This window comes from Megalops cyprinoides, chromosome 1 (genome assembly GCF_013368585.1).
Source record: "Megalops cyprinoides isolate fMegCyp1 chromosome 1, fMegCyp1.pri, whole genome shotgun sequence".
Classification (NCBI taxonomy): domain Eukaryota; kingdom Metazoa; phylum Chordata; class Actinopteri; order Elopiformes; family Megalopidae; genus Megalops; species Megalops cyprinoides.
The window spans coordinates 65,586,918-65,605,476 of record NC_050583.1 but is presented as its reverse complement, the minus strand read 5'-3'; the positions used below and the strand labels follow the sequence as shown (position 1 = coordinate 65,605,476).

Genomic DNA, 18,559 nt, shown 5'->3' with positions numbered 1-18,559 from the left:
CCCGATAAGCCCTGAACTAGAACAGTTTAGAATGATGAATGGATTATTGTTCCTTCACGTCTGTGAAATACACTGCTCGATTATTGTTGCAGATCTTTTATAACTGGATATGTCACTATTAAAATAAATTGTAGTCAGGGCTGTTTTATTCAATCAGCACTAAATAGGAGCAGACGAAGCTCACTAATAAAAGAGCTTTACTGTACAAGGCTCCACCCAGATGGGGGACTCTGATGACGTATATTAGTGTTAGTAGAAATGATTTGTTTGATTGATTGGGGGTTAGCCCTTGTTCAGCCAATGGGATCAAAGAAATTGTATTTTGTGGGCGGCATTTCCTGTGATCCTGTATTTTGTGTCAAATTCACAAAGGCGGATTAATCGCTTGGTATCGGGAGACGAATAGAACACCAGGTACGTTGGAATTAATGGAAAGGGGGAAATGCCTTTCTGTGCCTTATCTTGAAACAAAACGGCTTACAAAATGTTCATTGAAGATGTATAAATCAATAAAAGTCAGAACTTTGCACAGTTTCATTGACATTTCACACCGTAGGGGGATGTCTATCTTGGTGGGTTATCTATATAGTCTATCTGGCTAACTGCCTAGCTAGCTAGTGGTAACTAACTCAAAGGGCTATCACTGTATCTAGTATGTATCTGTGTAATTTGCTTACGTTTGCTGGCTCCAGCTTGGGTTATCTTAAAAACTTGGCTACTATTGGTCAGATAGCTAGCTATACCCAACAGTCTATAAAATGACTAAGAAATGCTTTCAAAACAGTATGTCATGTTGTTGCACAGTTTATATTACCTAGCTATATAATGTTAGGTGTCATTATTCGTTCAGAGCAGCTAGTTAACACTGTATCGGTACCTAGCTGGGGATATTTTGGCTAATGTTTGCTAGCTGCTTCGTTGGAGAGAGCTACTTGGTTCGCCAGGTTCATAGCCACAGCTCACTTGACTGGTGCAGTATTTGCTCTTGGGTCGCTAGCTAAAAAAAAAACATCCTGGTTGTTTCTTTAAGATGTACTGTTATTGAAATCGAACTATTGAATATAGCTAAGTAACTAACGTTACCTGACGTTGTTTCAGTTTGTCGGTTTTTCTTGTCAGATGGTTTAGCGGGGCATGTTGCAGATTTGCTATCGCGCAACTGCAATAAATGCAGCAACGCTGGCTTTCTTGCTACATTTCGAAAGATTATTGCTTAGACAGTTAACTAACGGTAATGACAGGAGTGCTGTGCTTCGCATTAGTGAATGAAACCTACCAACCCCCCTACGAAGTCACTCTGCATAAGCAGCACGGCGTTCTTATTTTTATTACAACATCTCGTCTTCTGGTGTTCCCAGAATTGTCTGAACAGTCACTAACCAAGATGTCTAGCTGTAGCAATGCAACACACGTCAGCTATATCGGCAACGGTAACGATGGAGCGATCATTTGTTTTTGACCAGCAACCGTGTTATACTCTTTTTTTTTTTGACTGTCATAGAACCGGCGAAAGAGACGACTTCGGAGCACGCACTTTGAGTGGGATTTTACGCAGACAGCTAACTAAGGCCGGGAACAGCCGAAGTACTCCGCGCCGTGCCTCTACGAGCCTTAAACGATTTCGCTTATACAACGAGCACCAACGCTCCCGCTGAAGAGAAGCGCTTTCTCCCACCCGTGCTTCGCTGCTGCTCGCACTTTACGCCAAAATGGCCAGCCAACACCTGGCTAATCTGTCCTACGCGTGGGAGACGTACATCGAATCCAGGACGCACGGAGCCGATCCACAGGTAGGTTCCCGGCATTCAAACTCTCGTTTCAGAGAACAACAAGGTTGAAAGTTTACAGAATGTAGGTAAGGCACCCAATCAGCGTGACACAGTGAATGGATAAGTAAATAAATGTTAGATATATTGAGTGTAAGGTCCTGCCATTTCTTATGTGCGACAGTGGGTAAATACAAAAGTGTGTAACTAACAGATCTGATTGAGTCCTTCTCAAGGGGGCAGCAGCACAGCCCTACACCCCTGTTACTGGTTCGTCACTATTGCAGTGTCCAAAATGTTAAATGGCTTGTGAATGCAACTGCCTGTAGAGTGACTCCTGACGTTGACATTACATGACCAATATTCCAAAAGTACATGAGCAACTGGCTGTTAATTTCAGGACATAATGTCTGCATGGTTTCACCGGATTCAAGAGTCAAGTCAAGAGTCAAGAGGCTTTTATTGCCATATGCACAGTGAAAAACATGTTGTTACACCATACAATGAAATTCTTAATTTGCTGGCCCTCCTTTGGCACACTACCATAAAGATTTTTTTTATTATTTTAAGTAGAAAATTAAATATAAAAAAATGCAGAGATGATATTCTTTTTTAGCGGAATGCAGATTTGGCTTGTACAAAGATCGGGATAAAATGGGGGGTATTCCAATGCCATGTTAATTAGATGTTTGATCTTTCACACTGCTCTGTGTAAAGACTGTATCATCTCAGGGTAATGGGGCTTTGCAGGTGCTTATTCATCCGCAAAACTGCAGCCAGTTCAGGGGTGAGGTGAAGTGTTACTTTGACATTCGCTAGAGAGCAGCGCCCATTACCTCAGCGGAGGTCCTGCCACATACGGAAATGGAATGTCTTTATTTCTTATTTGTGTTTGAAGCTGATGTTTGGGGTGACTCATAGGCAAGCACATGCATCCATTCAGTAAATGTGTGACGAACTGGCCTGGCAGAGGTCCAGAAACAGAAACAGTGGAGTTCATAGTGCGCCAAAGCACTTCCTGTACAGAATTAAACGTTTGTGTAAAGTTTTTTTTTATTCAAACCCTGATCTGCCCGCTGTGACAGCCCAAAACATCTCTTAAAAACGTCTTTGTTCAGTGTGCGAAATGTCCCAGCGTGCTTTGGTTCGTGAGATTCAGAAGTCATGTTTTTTTGGATGAGGGCAATCCCAAACCTCTTTCAAATGGCTCCTTAGATCCGCACGGTCTCAGGCATGATGGATGCTGGGCGGGTTGCAAATGTCATGTCGAGCTTCTGATGGATTGCTCCTGGAGATGGTGGTCACATACAGGGAAATGATAAAGCTTATTTTGGCAGAGCTTATCACTCAATACATCCATTAAAGTGGGGAGACCCTGTCCACTGCCTTGAAACTCTTCAAAGGGACACCTCTGATTAGTTACAGATTTAACATGATGATTACAGCATTGAAACTTCCTTCAATGCAGCTAAAAGACAGTGAGGCAGGATCTTTTAATGATCCTGCGGAGAGACTGTCAGGCGTTGTGGTACCAGAAAGATCCTGTTAAGTCCACCCATTTCCCTTCCACTTAACAGTATACATAGTGTTTATGCATGAAGAAAACTGTAGAATGATTATTTAGTGTCTTGCCTTATTGATTGTCTCTGTGTTTGTTAACATTTGTAACAATTTCAGGACCATTTTTAGTACAATCTTAATTCCAATGGATGAACAGTGTAGACAGACTGCCATACCTAACAACATAGACAGGGTGGTGGTGTGTATTGTGACCACAGAGTCCAGAAAAGTAGATATTCTGCATGTACAGATACTGTTTTAATCATCCTTGAGAATACACAGTAGCCCTCTCTTAAGTTTCAGTATTGCCCTGCTAAGCTTGTCTTTACTGAAATTCTCCAGCTCTTCTCAAAGTGTACCCTCTAGGGCTAGATGAGGGCAGAGAGAGAAAAATGAGTATAAACAGACCCTTTCTCCCCTGTCCTCCCACATAATGTTTTAAGTTCCACTGACAGCTCTGGGAACCCGTGGGGCATGCCCTGTGCCAGCCTTTCCCTACATGGCGCACAGACAGCGCGGCTATATCAGACTGCGCGTCGCACGCCTCCAGTCGAATTTTACCACGGCAGCCCCTGTTCTTCTGTGGTGCCATGCAGACGCTGATTCAGCGTAGCTTTGTCAATGCTATTAATGAGAAAGCAGAGCCGAGACAGGAACCAAAATAACAGTAAACCAACACATGTATAACAAGCACCTCTGTGGTGATAGAAGGGTGGTACCCCAAAGTTTGAGGGGGAAAAAAAGAGTTTGTTCCACCTCACCGTATATGACTTTATCTCCGTTATTTGTTCTGTGGTATACGTGATGTAGACTGTGCTGCTGACGCTGCCCTTAGCTGCCCTCTGTGTTATCGTGCTCTGAGCCAGCGGCTTATCTGATAGGCTCTAAAGAGGCTGGTGGGTGGGGCTGGGGTAGTAGTTGCAGCCTCAGCCCTGGGCGGGTGGACGGCTGATGTGAGGAAAGAATCACCTCATAGGTCACTGTTACTGTGCATGTGTAGCATTTGGGCAACAGCCGTAGTAGTGGACGACTTGTTTTGAAGCAACGATGGTCAGATGTGATCAGTTCTGTGAGGGTTATTTTCTAAACAACACATGTAAATGAAATCTATACTGAAATGTAGACGATACAGAAGATATCTGTATCGGATATCTGTATCAAAAGATACAGAAGATAGAATTGAAACGCAAAACCATTGAAACTTATATGTATACCTCATATGTATACCTGCCATCGTCGTAATGGAGGCAAACATATGTCCCCTGCCTGTCAGCCATTACTAGCTAATATACATCCACCCTGCTTGTATTCTCTTCCTGTTGGGTATAGTATAGACTGTTCTGCATGAATTATGCTGCCACCACTTTGACTCATCAATACACAAAAACTGCAGCAAGCGGCATGGGACATAAACTAATACAAGCAGTGTTCAGCTGTGAGTTGGAGGAGAAATAATAAGGGATTCGGGCTTATGCACAAATCCTCGTAGGTTTGAGTTCCTAGTGTGGACACTGTGAAGCTGCACAGTGTCAGACGGTACTATGTACGATTTGCTTTGTTTCAAAAAGGCAAATAATGAAGTAATGTAAATGACATAATTCACACTGAACATTAAATTTATTTGGTATTGGCAGAATTAACTATTAATTATTGTTCTAAATAGAAACAAGCCTTTGAAGTAGCCCCGCAAAAACCCAGGAAGACTGTTAGGGGTTCGTAGTAAGTTTGTTTGCAACAGTCTGCAGACTCGCTGGCTTAATCTCAGTTTAATGAATTTAGGTCGCTGTGAGAGAGAGGGTCACAGGGGTCACATAAAGTCCGTTAGCAGGTGTAGGTGGCAAAGCCTGACAGACGAGTCTGGCCAACTAAAGGGATTTCGCCCCACAGACCACACAACGCACACAGCAAATCTGCTCTTTCAAGGAGTCCCCGTTGAGATGGGAGCTTATGCTTGGCTCCAGCTGACAGGGTTGGCAGCAGGCTCACAAGAAGCTGTTTACTATCGGGGACAGGTATTCAGTCGCACAGACACTGCTGACACAAGCTAATGAAGTCATGCAGGGCATTTCTCTGTAACTGGATTCTTACCGCGTTAAGCTGCGTTTGATTTTAGCCTACATGAAAACAGATACTATATTGTGTACAAAGTCCAATGTAGAAGTTACTTGTGGACAAGGGCTTCTACAAAGCAGATAGAATATTATAACAGTAACAGCCGTGTTACTGATGTGGGGCAATTTACAGGACCACATCTCCTGCAAAACCCCCCAAAGGAATGCGAGTGTTTACCTCTGGGCTTGCAGGAGGATACCTCAGTTACCCTGCAACACCCACCAAATGTGACCATTAATCAACACAACCGGGAGTAGCGGCAATCCAACCCTTGTCGCTAATCTCTGGTCAGCAGGTCACGCTAAGGGCAGTTGCATCCTGGACTCTGGACTCTGTCTGCTGCCAGGCAACCTACAGCACAGCCATACTCAGGACCCTGTTCATCTCTTGTCAAAATTATGGAAAATGGTCATCCCCAGGTGCAACATAATCATGTTTGGTGTCATTTGAAAGCTAATTTCACATGCAGGTCAATGATATAGCAGGGAGGTACGATGGGTCCATAATAAAGATTACAACATGTGACACAAAAGTGGACAGTGAGGAATGCACTTATCTTTGCATTCCTCACTTACTAACACTCCTGGTACCCCCCTGGTTATGATGGCTTTTGTAATTGCTGAATCGTGACAACACTGTTGTTGTCAGAGTTTACCATATTTGGTCACGCCACCAAAGTCCAGGTACCACATTTGATTTTCGGGTATATGGGGGGAAACTGGCATAGTTGGGGGAGACTCGTTAGCACGACCTCCTGCGCACTTTTGAAAATTGTATAGGCAGCAACTCGTGCCATATTTAGGTGTGTAAGACCGCCATCTTTGAAACTGAGATTATATTACATCCTTTTATCATTTTTGGCCCTTTGCTGAAGAGGTTAGTTTACTATACTGCAAAGTGCATGCACAGTGCAAGCCAGTTCAGCTGAGCTCAGACTCACTTGGGATGGCTGTTACTACTTCCAGAGAGACCTAATGTAATACAAGTAAAAGAAATTGTTTAGTTATAAATGGTCTCAATTTGCATCCACAGCTAAAAATACTGCCCTATAAATAGGAAGAGGAAGAGCGGCTCTTTGTCATCCCAAGGGGGCACCTCCTCTCACTTTGGAAGTGCTGAACAAGGCCCTAATCGTCTTTAGCAAAACTCTAAAATTATGCTGCTTTGTCTGAGAAGACAGCGAAGTTTGAAGGAGTGAAGTTTAAAGCAGAAACCATGCTGTCAGTAGCAGGCTCTTTATACTTGAATCTTGAAGTACTGCTTCACCCTAGAAGTCTAGACGGCGTCGTGTGTGGAAGCTAGTCCCTTACACTAACCCATCATCCAGTGATTTACTTAGATATTTCAGAAGAGGTCCTATAGGTCTCCAAAGGATGTTTTGTTTTCAGTGACCTTTTTCCTAGCATACTGGTGAACCACCCGAGAAAACAATTCATGGTACAAGGTTGTGTTTAGAGGCCAGCACATTTTCGAATGTTCTGCTGTGCTTCCTTCCCAGTGCCAGTGATGGAACCAGGCCAGGGTGACGTAGGGCAAAAGGTGGCTGACCCACTGTGGCACTATTGTTGCATTATCTGCAGCTGCTGCCCAGATGGATGTGACTGTCCATACTATCCAAACAACTGCGCTGTTTTCATGAAAAAAGACTGTGACTTCTATCTACACGTTGCTGCTTTTGCTCCCTCCAGTTTATTTCCTCAGCCATTAGTGTCCAATGGAAACATGAACTGAGAAAGCTTGCCTGGTTCCAGCTTTACAGTTGAAAAGAGTTAAAAGTGTACAAACTGGTTTGCATAGTACTTCAGAAAAACTGTGTTGACATATTTCCTGGTCAGTGGAACCAGCTTTGTTGTGAATGATGTTGTGAATGAATAAAAAAAAACAGTGCAGGTCTCTGTTCCGGTTCAAGCAATGTCCTGTGCAGAAATGTTTCTCTCACTCTGTGGTAGTCCTACAGTGGAATGCAGAGGTGAATGTCCTCTGTCAGACCTGTTCTCCTTTTGAGCGTGGCCCGGTGTACGCAAACTGCTGCAACACCAGGATGCCAGAGGCTGCACGGTGCACCGGGATACAATCAAAGTCACCGAGCTAGGTGTGACTTTGCCCAGTTTCCTCTTTTATTATGAAACCTCGGCCTTGGAACAAAAGCCGATTGTTTTTTAGGGCGAGGTGGCTTGAAACACTGTGTGAACATCATGGAGTACTGGGTGTTTGCCTAAGAGGTAACATGCCAACCAATGGCATGTAACTAATGAATATTCAGCTGAATTCCATCAGCATTTCACACAGCAGCGGTTCTTACCTAAGTTTTCCTTATGAGAATGCAGTCCTGTGGATGCCCAGCAGTGCTGAATAATTGCTTCACCACATGCTCTCATTTTCCCCCGACATTATGTGATGTACGCGTAAAACCGAGCAGGATCTAGCTGCTTAAATCATTGTGACTGTATTAACGGGTGATTGAAGGTCTCCTCAGCCTTGCTGTTGACGGAAGGGAGACTTTCATAACGTCACCAACACTGAGCTTGTTATCCTGGGTTGTGAATCTGAATATATAAATGACATGGTCAGGTATAAATAATGTAACACCTGTAGCGATGCCCGGCTAACACTGCTATCAGATCAAGCATCAGTGTTTGTATTATGAACCACAGTTGTTACATGAAGAAGCGGTTCCCTGTACTCTGTGCAGCAGTGATGCTAACATTTATCCTGGGTGTTTACGACAGTTTGTTCATCGTTTCCTTCAGTTACGATCATTTTCATGTGCAGCAGAGTTTATTTTAAACAACCCATTGCGTTAGAAAGTAAAATGTGTCCTATTTAGATGTGCTAGATAATCGGGTGTGATGGTCAATCAAGTGTCCATTCAACCTTGGTGACTGGAAACAGTATGTGTCCTGTTTAGCGAAAACCTGTGCTGTATCCGCATTCCCCTATAAATGTTTTCTTTTTAGGGTCTGCATTAGGTGTTATGATGACTTCATTCCATATTCATTCCATATTTCCAGTGTAGATCCCTAGTTTCTGATCCTTGCTTGTTGTAATACAGCACGGGCTCTCATCAGCAAGCTCTGGCGGAGGACGGTTTCCGTCACTGCTCAATTAGCCGAGACCTCTGCAGACTCACATGCCAGGGCTGCGGTCCTGCTGGTCTGGCCTCCATCCCATTTTTTTTTTTTTTTTTTTGTTATTATTTTGCACGCGCTCAGTTGCCGTGCTTTCTCCTCCTGCGGGCCCTTTGAAGAGCTGGATACAGGTGTGACTTGCGAGTCTGTCAGAACAGAAGCAGCAGAGGCCAAAGAGAAGGGAATCTGAATGAGGCCGACACCAGCTTCCTTGCTTCAAAGGTGGTCAGATGTTTTGGAGAGCTCAAGCTGCTCCTGCTCACAGCCTGTCTGGCCCCCTGTCACACTCCCCCACCCCCCCCCCCCCGCCTTCTTCTGGAGCGGAATTCAGTTTCACCTTGAATTCCTGAAAAACGGTGCTTTCATGTTTTTCACTGTGTGGCACGGGGTTTTTTTTGTGTGCGTGTGAGACAAAAGAAAAGTGCGCTTGAGCCGACGGTGATTGATGACACAGGTCTGAAAACTGTCCACTCCATGTCATCCGATGCTCAGTTGAAAATGGCAGACCTGTGGACTGCTGGAGCACCAGCTGTTTCTCTCTCGTGATGGTGCCCCTTTTCCGGTTCCGCTCAGCAGCAGGACGAGGAGAGATTGAAGATGGAGCCTGGCTAGATTCTTGTGTGGGCTTGCTTGTCGTTCTCTCATTTTTTCTAGACGTGATTTTTAAATTTCCTCTAGATTCCCTTTGGGCTTTCTTTGCCTTTACTGCAGATATCCGTGCAGGAGCCGTGCTGAGATGGAGACAAAGAGGCTGCTTAAAGTGTGCGCATTCGGCTAATGCTGTCAGTCAGGGCTGGGCATTTCTGGTCCTTGAGTGCCCCAGATATTTGTGTTCTTCACTCCAGCTAAGCTCTTAATTACCTAATTGGATCAGTTATTATGCCAAATTAATGCAGGTGATAACTGATCCAATTAGGTAATTAAGAACTTGGATGGAACAAAAACTGGAATCATCTCCAGCACTCCAGAATCACGCTCTGTACCCCTCCTGCACACGGGGAGGTGTTCCAAGGCGGAAGGACGTTGCAAAAGGCACTCACTTTGCAATGGTGGTATTTGACCACAGAGATGAGTTTTGTTGTTAGTGGGTTTTTGTACATGCATTAACTCTATACATGGCAGTGTCCTCAGTGGTGCTTTAGAAAGGTTGATTGCCTGCTGCCCTATTGGTTCCACTGTCTCGCAGCTGGCGGTTGGGCGTTGGCTCTGTTTCTGTCTCTGCATTCGGCGGGGCGTGACGGTGAGGCTTCTGCACTATGTAGCTTTACATTAGAGAGCCGCCTCTGTAGTGGTGCAGTGACCGCCTGTTCGACCCGAAGACATACGCTGGTAAATTCCCGCTACCCAGAGATATCAGCAGTGTCAACTTTCGTTTTTTCGCTGTGGTGATGCTGTCGTTTTAATTCTCTTTTTGTGTATTGTGGTTCCCTTCAGACTGTCACAGTGTTTTTTTTTTTTCAGGGGAAAAGGGATATGGTAAAGACTGTTTCATGAATATTTGTCTTGTGTTAAAAATGTAGATGTCTCTCTCCCCACCATTTACGTAACTGCAGGCCCTTGAGCTTACCACGTAGCTGGAGCTTGTGGATCAACAGTGGTCCTCAGAGCACAGCTTCTGCAATAAGGAACCTGCTGTTCCAGGTCTGTTGGGCACAAGTCACGCATATGATCTTTTTGCAGACACCCACCGTTGCTCAATATTTACTGGTTTCTTAATCTTCCTGGGCTCTCTTTGCATGAGGGCCAGAGAAGGGGGTGAGGGTCATATTGAAGCGCGCATGCCTCTAACAAGCGGCAACTGGGCTCATGTGCTTTGTCAGTCATGATGCAACGGTCGTCGTGGAGAGGAGGCGTCTGATTGATAAACTCGCGTTTGGAAATCTCGCTTTGATCCGCAGCGAGTCACTTGAGTGAAAAGTGTTCAATTCGCGTGTGCCAGGTCAATCAGGCGGGCGACGGCTATGCCAGGGGAGTTCATGCTGTTGCTGCATTAGCTTCGTTGAATTGGAGAGTTTGAGTGCCACCAGAAACTTCCTCTTGTGTTGATTCAGGGAGTTTTCCCGAGAAATGTGCACGTAAGCTGCCGGTTGCGGGGTCAGGCAGGTTTTTCACATCACCAGCCTGTCCATGAAGGAGATTCACTGGAAATATAACTTTAACAACCATTGTACAAGTAAGTAACAGTAAGTAAAAGTCCTTATTGTGTTCATCTGTCAATGTAGGTGCTGTGTGTTCGCTGAGCATAGTTTGACTTACAGATCTTTTTCAGGATGAGCAAGTTTAAGTCACACCTAACTTGAAATGCTATCAGATCGCAAAAGTTTGTTCTTGCTTGTTTAACAGAAATTGAAACATTGATCCTGATGAAGGAGACAATGTTGAGGAGAGCATACCTTTTAATAACATACAGTAGCATTACAGTTTTATTGGGTTTGGCTGGTAGAGGAGACAACAGATAGCCACATCGATAGTCCACACCAGCTTTATAGACCATTGGATCGATCGCTGTTCAGGTTACACACACAGGTCTGGCCTCATTTAGACGTGTAATAATTCAGTCGTGGGAGATAGAATAAGACACTTCTTAAAAAAAAAACCTACAAACATAGGCTCAGCAGTAAACAGGCAGATGCAGTGATGCAATAAAAAATAGCACACTTCCAGTACGGGCACAAAATCATTACTGCTTAGCCAACGGTACCAGCGGTGATCACTTTGAGTTATTTTGAGGCGAGCGGCGCGCGTACAGCGTACGTGGGTTCCAGGGCGACGGACAGGCCATTAAAACGCAGCGCGCCTCTCATCAGAGGCGGCCTTGCTCCAGCACTCGCCGGGGCTAATCAGGAAGAGCGGCCAGGGGAAGAGCTGCGCGTCCGCGCTTCCGGGCGCTCCGGACGCGGCCGTGATTAAAGGCCGTCTAAAAACCCCGAGACCAAGCGGCAGAGAGAGCCTTCCTGCGTTGGCAGACAAAACGATTTCATCCGGGCCTTCTCCGAAGGCGGCGAAATGAACTCGCCCTCCCTGCTTGGAAGCGAGATGCAGATTAGCCCAGTGTGCATGCCAGAGCCTGCTCTGTATTTGAATGACCTACTGCGATACCGGGGTTCGACCTGTTGGGAGCGTGAGTTTTGGTGTGTTTTTCAATTCAGGACTGTCTCATCATTTCGTTCATTCGTTTCATTACCCGGCTCTGAGTTCTTTGCTTGTGATGTCGACAGAAGGGAATTTCACAAGCGTTCATCACGTTGTCATAAACAACGTGATTCAGCAGGTTAACACGAATAAGCATTGTAGCTTTTTTGTCTTTAATAAGCAAAAACAAGAAAGAGCAAACCCAAGAATCGTGAACTTTGTTTTCAGCAGCAGTACTCCCATTTCAGTAATATCCTGCTGTACTTGGCACATTCTTTACCGACATCAATGGGATGTTGTCCTTCCTCTGCCATTGCCAGCAGTCCAGAACATGAAAGCCTAATCACATATATATAAACACCGAATCACTTGTCGACAAAGCTCTTTGTACTGGTTCAGCACTGTTGCTAGGGCCAAAGCAAAGCTTCTCCAAAACTGAAAACATCAAGGTTCAGCCTCCCAAGTGAACTGTTTTACTTCTTGAAGCCTAGCATTCATAAGGTATGAACCTTTTTGGGTTCATATCTTTTGCCCCAACGTTGAAATAATGATTGTCTTTTGAAAGTCAGCCGAGTATAGTCTGTGGGCTCATAAAGAAAGAGTGGGCCTTGCCAGTGAGTTGAAATGCATACCGAAAGCAGGTGCTTGCTGCATTCCAAAAGAATAGCTATTGCAAAGGAAATACCAGTAGTCTGGATTGTGTCAATAATAATTCAGCAGAGCACCAGCACCAGCCTGCTCTCTGCAGGTTTCTGTCAAGGCTTGGGCTGGGAAAAGTTCGAAGAAAGTTTGTGGGGGGGAGATGAAGTTGCTTCTAAACTGGCACCTTCTTGCATGCTGTGTAAAGGTTTTGTTTGAAATTGGAAATCGGGAGTGCATGTGAAATAAGTCTGATGCCACTTTGGAGCCACTTCTGTTTGTATCTATAGCCTTGCTGTTGAAGCTTTGGATCACGGTCTGCTGCACTGTCGAACCAGTGTCGAACCGCAAGAGCCACCAAAGCGGGAGGTGATAGCTGTCACCTGAAGTGCTGCATGAAATGTGTTACTGTGACCTTTGCGTGCAGCCATCAGAAGTATCTTGGTGTCGTTCTGTCACCAATTACTGCGGTTCTGTGAAATAAACTGCACGGAGCCAGGACATCAGTCTGAGAACATTACTGGATAGGCAGTGAGGTGCCTGTTGTCTAATGATGAATACAGCGGACTGAAGTCTGAAGTTAGTTCCTTAAATGATGTTATAGTTCATATCGTGTTTGTTCTTCTGTGTGCAACTGTGGTGTCATTGTACTGTGTACTGTTGTATTTATTATTTTGTTGCTGTCCGCCTTTGCCGCAGCCACATCAACTGCCTTTCTTTTCTTGAACGCTCAAGAGTTTTGTCACACGGTGTAGCAGAGCAGACCACACATCTTGTCTTATTTAGTTAATAATCGGATGGACGTTGGCTGCATTGCAGGGCCCCGCCACAGTAGTGCTGTTCCAGGCGTCCCCAGCGTCCTTAGCGTCCCCAGCGTCCTTAGCGTCCCCAGCTTGTGTGCTCCCGGGCCGTGAGTCATCGCAGGGCTGTGAAGTCACGCGGAGGGGCTGCTGCAGCCTTGGCTCCGAGCTGCTTGCTTCAGGAGGCACCCCAGTGGATGAAAAAAACACGGTCGATTGGCTTCTGGAGAGTGGGATGGGTAAAAGAGAGAAAGTGAGAATGCGAGTGTGGATTGGTGAAGGGGAGGGAGCAAATGGCGGGTAAATAGGCAGCACGGGAATTGGGAATTTTGGGGGGGGGGATCATGGGAGAGTGTATGAGTAAGCATAGCCACAGGTTCCTGTCTGAGCTGGTGCTTCACCTTGTTGTGCTTTTGTGTTGTAATAGCTAGCCTCAGAGAGCTGGTGTTCTTCACCACCGCATAGAGAAAGTGGGAAAGAGGAAGCATATTGCTTCATATGTCTGGCCCATACATGACTCCACGCAGCAGCAGATCTCCGAGAGATTTCAGAGGAGACTAACAAGGTCCACCAATGCTGTCAGTTATGAGCAGATCGGGATGAGATTATACCAGTGAAGTCAGTCAAAACTGCCATTGTAGCATTGCTTAGCACATTCCATCCCATGAAGCATATGTTGCGAGCCAGACATGGAATCATATAGGTTTAAAATCTTATTACACCTCGTCTTGTTGAATTCAGCAATGAACATGCACATGATATGTTTAAGGTGGCGGCTTTTCCCATAAAGCCACAGCCTTGGCCCGCGTTCGTTCTCTGTGCGGATCTTCTCCGCTCATCCTCTCCCCTCCTGTATTTCCATCCTCTTCTGCTAATTGAGACTGGTGTGAATAATTCATCTCACTCTAGTCTTGGGTGGCTCAGATTTTCTCACTGACCTGTTTGGAAACTTTTCAACCCGCGACCTGAGACGGGGGCAGAGGGAGAACAGATCTGATGTAGTGTCCAGCCGTGACCCAGCCAGGGGGATCCTGGAGAGGAAGGGGTCATTTAGTACCCATGACACAGGAAGGAACAGAAGAGCAGTCAGGTCAGGGGTTCTCTGACAGCATCCATATTTGGGCATATTTGGCCCTCCTGTTCTGTGGATTTTGTAAGACATGAGCTGTATATCCACTGCGACCACAGCGTTAACCAGACAGAAAGAGTTTCAGTGAGAGAATGGTGGACATTAAACATCCAAAGACGTGATGAAGGCATGGAAGGTACGGCTGGGACAAAAACACCCCATAGACAGGTTGGGTTAATGGTGCAGAAATGCCTCACGATCACATTGTGGTCACAGAACAGAAACACCCCGTGGTCACACAGTTGTCACGGGGGTAGAAATATCCCACGGTCATACCGTGGTCATGGTGCAGAAACAGCCCATGGTCGCATCTGGGTCATGGTGCAGAAACGGCTCACGGTTGCACCGTGTTCATGGGGCAGAAACAGCCCACGGTCGCACTGTGGTCATGGGGCAGAAACAGCCCACAGTCGCACTGTGGTCTTGGGGCAGAAACAGCCCACGGTCAGACTGTGGTTAAGGGGCAGAAACACCCCATGGTCACACTGTGGTCAAGGGGCAGAAACACCCCACGGTCACACTGTGGTCACGGGGCAGAATCACCCAATAGTCACGTGGAAGGATGCAAGGGTAGAGATGTCACAGTGCCATTTTATTCCTGCACAAAATCTAGGATGTCATGGCTTCCTCACGATGCTCGTTAGCTGTACAAACAGAATTAAATTAAGACCAGAAAAACAAAAACAAAAACAGCAACCACAACAAAATCACAACACAGATCCCCCTATGTCTGATCATGAGGAGTCGGATTATCACGCTGGCCGAGCTGCTCTCGCCCGCCTGAGGACATTAATTATGCAGATGGGAATTGTGAGTCTTGAATGCTCTGTGACAAAATAAGCACACTGCCCTAGAGTAACACCACGCTGCGGTGACGGGACAGCGCGGGAGCAATGTTCAGAGTCACCAGAGTTCAGCACTCATCGTACCACAAGCGCTCGACGCCTCTTCAGCACTGGGATTGTCGCAGAAGCATTGCCCTCCTTCTCAGCCTCTGGCAGTCATAAACTGTCAACAGTGTTGTGCAGAGGCTGATCGGAGAACAGCGATGGCCGTGCTATTTTGTTTTGACCTTTATGCTTGTCATATGCCTGTCTTTCATTCATTTCTCATTCAGCAGATGCTCTTATCCAACTGGAAGGTAAGGCAGCTTGCAAGTAAAGTGAATAGAGTGCGTCCAGTAGAGTTGTATGAATGCCGGTACAGGCTACCACTGACTAACATTTGTTAGGCGCCTCACGCCGTGCTGTGCTAACTAATGAGCACAAGATTCAATAAATTAATGCAGTGCAGCATACACTACAGTTAAACTACACAAGGGAGGTGAGTTATGCTTCGGTATTGGAGCCAAGTTGCAGTCTGAAGAGGCCTTCAGTCTGCGACAGAAGGTTGGCAGTGACTGTTGTCCTGACTGCTGTGGGAAGCTCATTCCAGCACATCAGGGCAAGAGCAGACAGAGGACGTGACTAAAGACGGAAACAGCCAGGTGCCCTGCAGTTGTAGGGCGGAGTGACCTAGCCAGTAATATGTTATGTCATATTATATTGCATTTCATTATATTACATTATAAAATATATTACCCAGTCCCTCAGATCGTACAAGTCAATTAGTCCCCAGCATTGCTAATGGTGTCATTAATCACTCTGTCACCTGGATACTCCTGCGACCTGTTGTGGAAATATATTCAGTCCAGTTCTCAGTCTGATTCGTCATAGACTATACTACTACAGTGTGATACACTTGTGTTTTAAAGTGCAGTCCTACTCCCCAAGACCTTTCACTCTTTCCAGGACTGTTCCTGGCCGCTGCCTCATGGTGAGTCTTTCTCAGCATCATTCACAAGGAGCCATATAGCAGCTCTGTGGACTAATCGCATGCACTGACTCAATCCCAGCTCCAGAGAGCTCACACTGTCTCTGCGCTGTGATCTTGGCACCGTTCATGTTTTGCAAAATCAATACCCGGCCCCAAACGCTGCCAGACTTCAGCTAGCAGAAACACTGGCTGCAGGCAACTTCAGCAGCTCAGATATTGTGACCACACACAAAGCCGGTTTTAACTGCCGCTCAGACCGACTTGACAGCCTTATGCCAAAAAACAACAGGGCACGAAAAGTCCACCTCTGATCAGTCAACCACTGGGCCAAATAAATAAGAACCACAGAAGTATGGTTGATGGTTCTTCTTTTTGGCATTGAGAATGTGCACAAAAAAACCAAACAAAAGTCTCCAGTGTTCACTGTAAGTATTTCTCCCATTTCCTTCGAGGCAAGCAAATAACGTCTTGTGTTTGGTTGCCAAAGCAATGGCTCTGGAATGACTCCATTTTTCTAAATGTTTTAAGTAGATTTATTTTGATGCTGCAGTCACTCACACTGGACTCATTCTTGAGATAGTCCCGTGTGCCCCCGCTGCTTTTGGTTTCAGATGTAATTTTGCGATAGTTGTCTCAGACTGTGACTTACAGAGCAATGCTCAAAGTTACAGCTAGCTGCTGTTTGGTGACCAGAGGAAGCCATAGGTGTGATCTTTCTAGACAGTAATTCAGAGGGGTGGCCCAGACCTAGAGGGAGGTCAGGCGTCCATCATTTGACATTCTTGCAATGCTCTGACATTAGACATTCCTGCCAGGATTCCTCAGTTTCCGCTTCCAGTTTCCAGTTTTTAGCATGACATAACCAGAAATGAGCGCGGTTTGCTTGATAAATTTGTGTCATCATCTCTTGATTACCCACAGAGAGGCCTTAGCCTTCTGTTAGTCGATGCGTCTGCCCTGCTGCGTATTAAATAAGCTCCCTTAACTCTCGAGAAAACAACCGAAACAGAACTCTTAGTGAACTTTCCCCCTGTTTCGGTCTGCCAGCCCTGCACAGTGTTTCAGATAGGCAGTATCATTGTTTCATATCAAAGGAGTTGAGCTGGATGCAGAATAAATGATTCATGGCCCTGTTCCTGGTTCCTTGTGTCCTTATTTTTGTTTTGCTGCCATATGCTTAGTTCCTTTATGCTGTTTTAGAACATACTGAGAGGGACCAGAAGTCAGCACTCGGGAGAGGCTAATTATTGTGTGCATTTTAAGAACTGTCCAGAATTTTGTGACATCCCCTGAGAAAATACAATATCCTGGTGTTTGCTCTTACTGACTAAGGTGTCCGTCACCATTTCTGTTTGTTCCATGGATCTTAGGAAACGTAACTTAATTTCCAAATGTTGAAATAGCAAAAGGCACGACCTTGTACTGATTAGGTTTTCCTCACCATCTCATCATCGTTTTGAAGTGTTACGACCATGTAGGTGTGTAACTGGGCATACAAAACACCTCAGAAATAAAACCTCTTAGGTATTTATAGTAATACTAGCGCATTGGTACAGGGTACACAGGGTGGTGCAGTTAAGGCACCTCTGCACTGGAGTGCAATGGGAATTGTAAAGTATGAGCATAAAGGCTCGCATTGTGCTTGCCTTTCCCAGAGGTGACGACGGGTTGACCATTACCTTACCATGTCACCCGCCGCCCCTCACGTCCGTAACGTTCTCCTATCCTGCTTCTCCACAGCCCGTTTTGCTCTTGCTCTCCGCTCTCTCTTTTCCCCTCTTTCTCCCTTCCATCACTCCATCCTCCCTCTCCCGTCTCCTCTCCCTTCCATCCCCCCCATGTGCAGCGACTCCAGTGTCGCCCTCTGCTGGCCAGGGGAGTGGCCGTAGCCTCCCCCCTCTCCGGCACCTGCTCTCAGCTCTCCCGGGAGCCCCTGCAGAGCCGGTAATCGCAGCCGCGCAGGCACCCGCTCGCAGCCGCGCAGGCACCCGCTCGCAGCCTGACCCCTCACCCCCGTGTCGTACCAGACCCGCCCGACCCCTGTCCGTCAGTGCTAACAGGATTTGTGCTAATCAGGCCCACCGGAATGCGCGGCATGCCTTAAAGTCAACTCTGAGCGTAGAGAGAAAGTGATTTTTGACCTCCGCCGAAGGCAGTTGAGGGAGTGGCCGTCCAGGGGTCTTGTGAGCGCCCCCCCCCCCCTCACAGCAGAGCCCTTGAAGCAGGATGTGGTGCGGTCACAGCCAACTTAGCGTGGCCGCTCAGAGGCTTCGAAGTTGCTGATGAGTACGGTCGGCAGCGCAGCCAGAGGACGCTGCCATAGGCCAGCCAAGACAGCCGAGGTGTCCCAGCTGTCCGTATTCACGCACCAAAAAAAAACTCCCCTGAACACGCGGCCGTTTGGCATCTGCCACCACGGGCGAGGCGGTAGGAACACGAGTATGGATGTCGCTGTGTTTCGCCTCTCCAGACGGCGAG

The 18,559-nt window shown here is 46.3% G+C and overlaps 1 protein-coding gene across 1 annotated transcript in view; it reads left to right on the top strand.

Annotated features, from left to right (window-relative positions):
• Positions 1 to 380: 380 nt before the first annotated feature.
• Positions 381 to 18,559, top strand: part of LOC118791176 (lysosomal-trafficking regulator-like) — an 81,726-nt gene continuing 63,547 nt past the window's right edge. The window contains 2 exon segments of the mRNA XM_036548462.1: positions 381 to 414; positions 1,502 to 1,790. Coding sequence (XP_036404355.1) covers positions 1,710 to 1,790 — 81 coding nt within the window. The 5' untranslated portion in view covers positions 381 to 414; positions 1,502 to 1,709.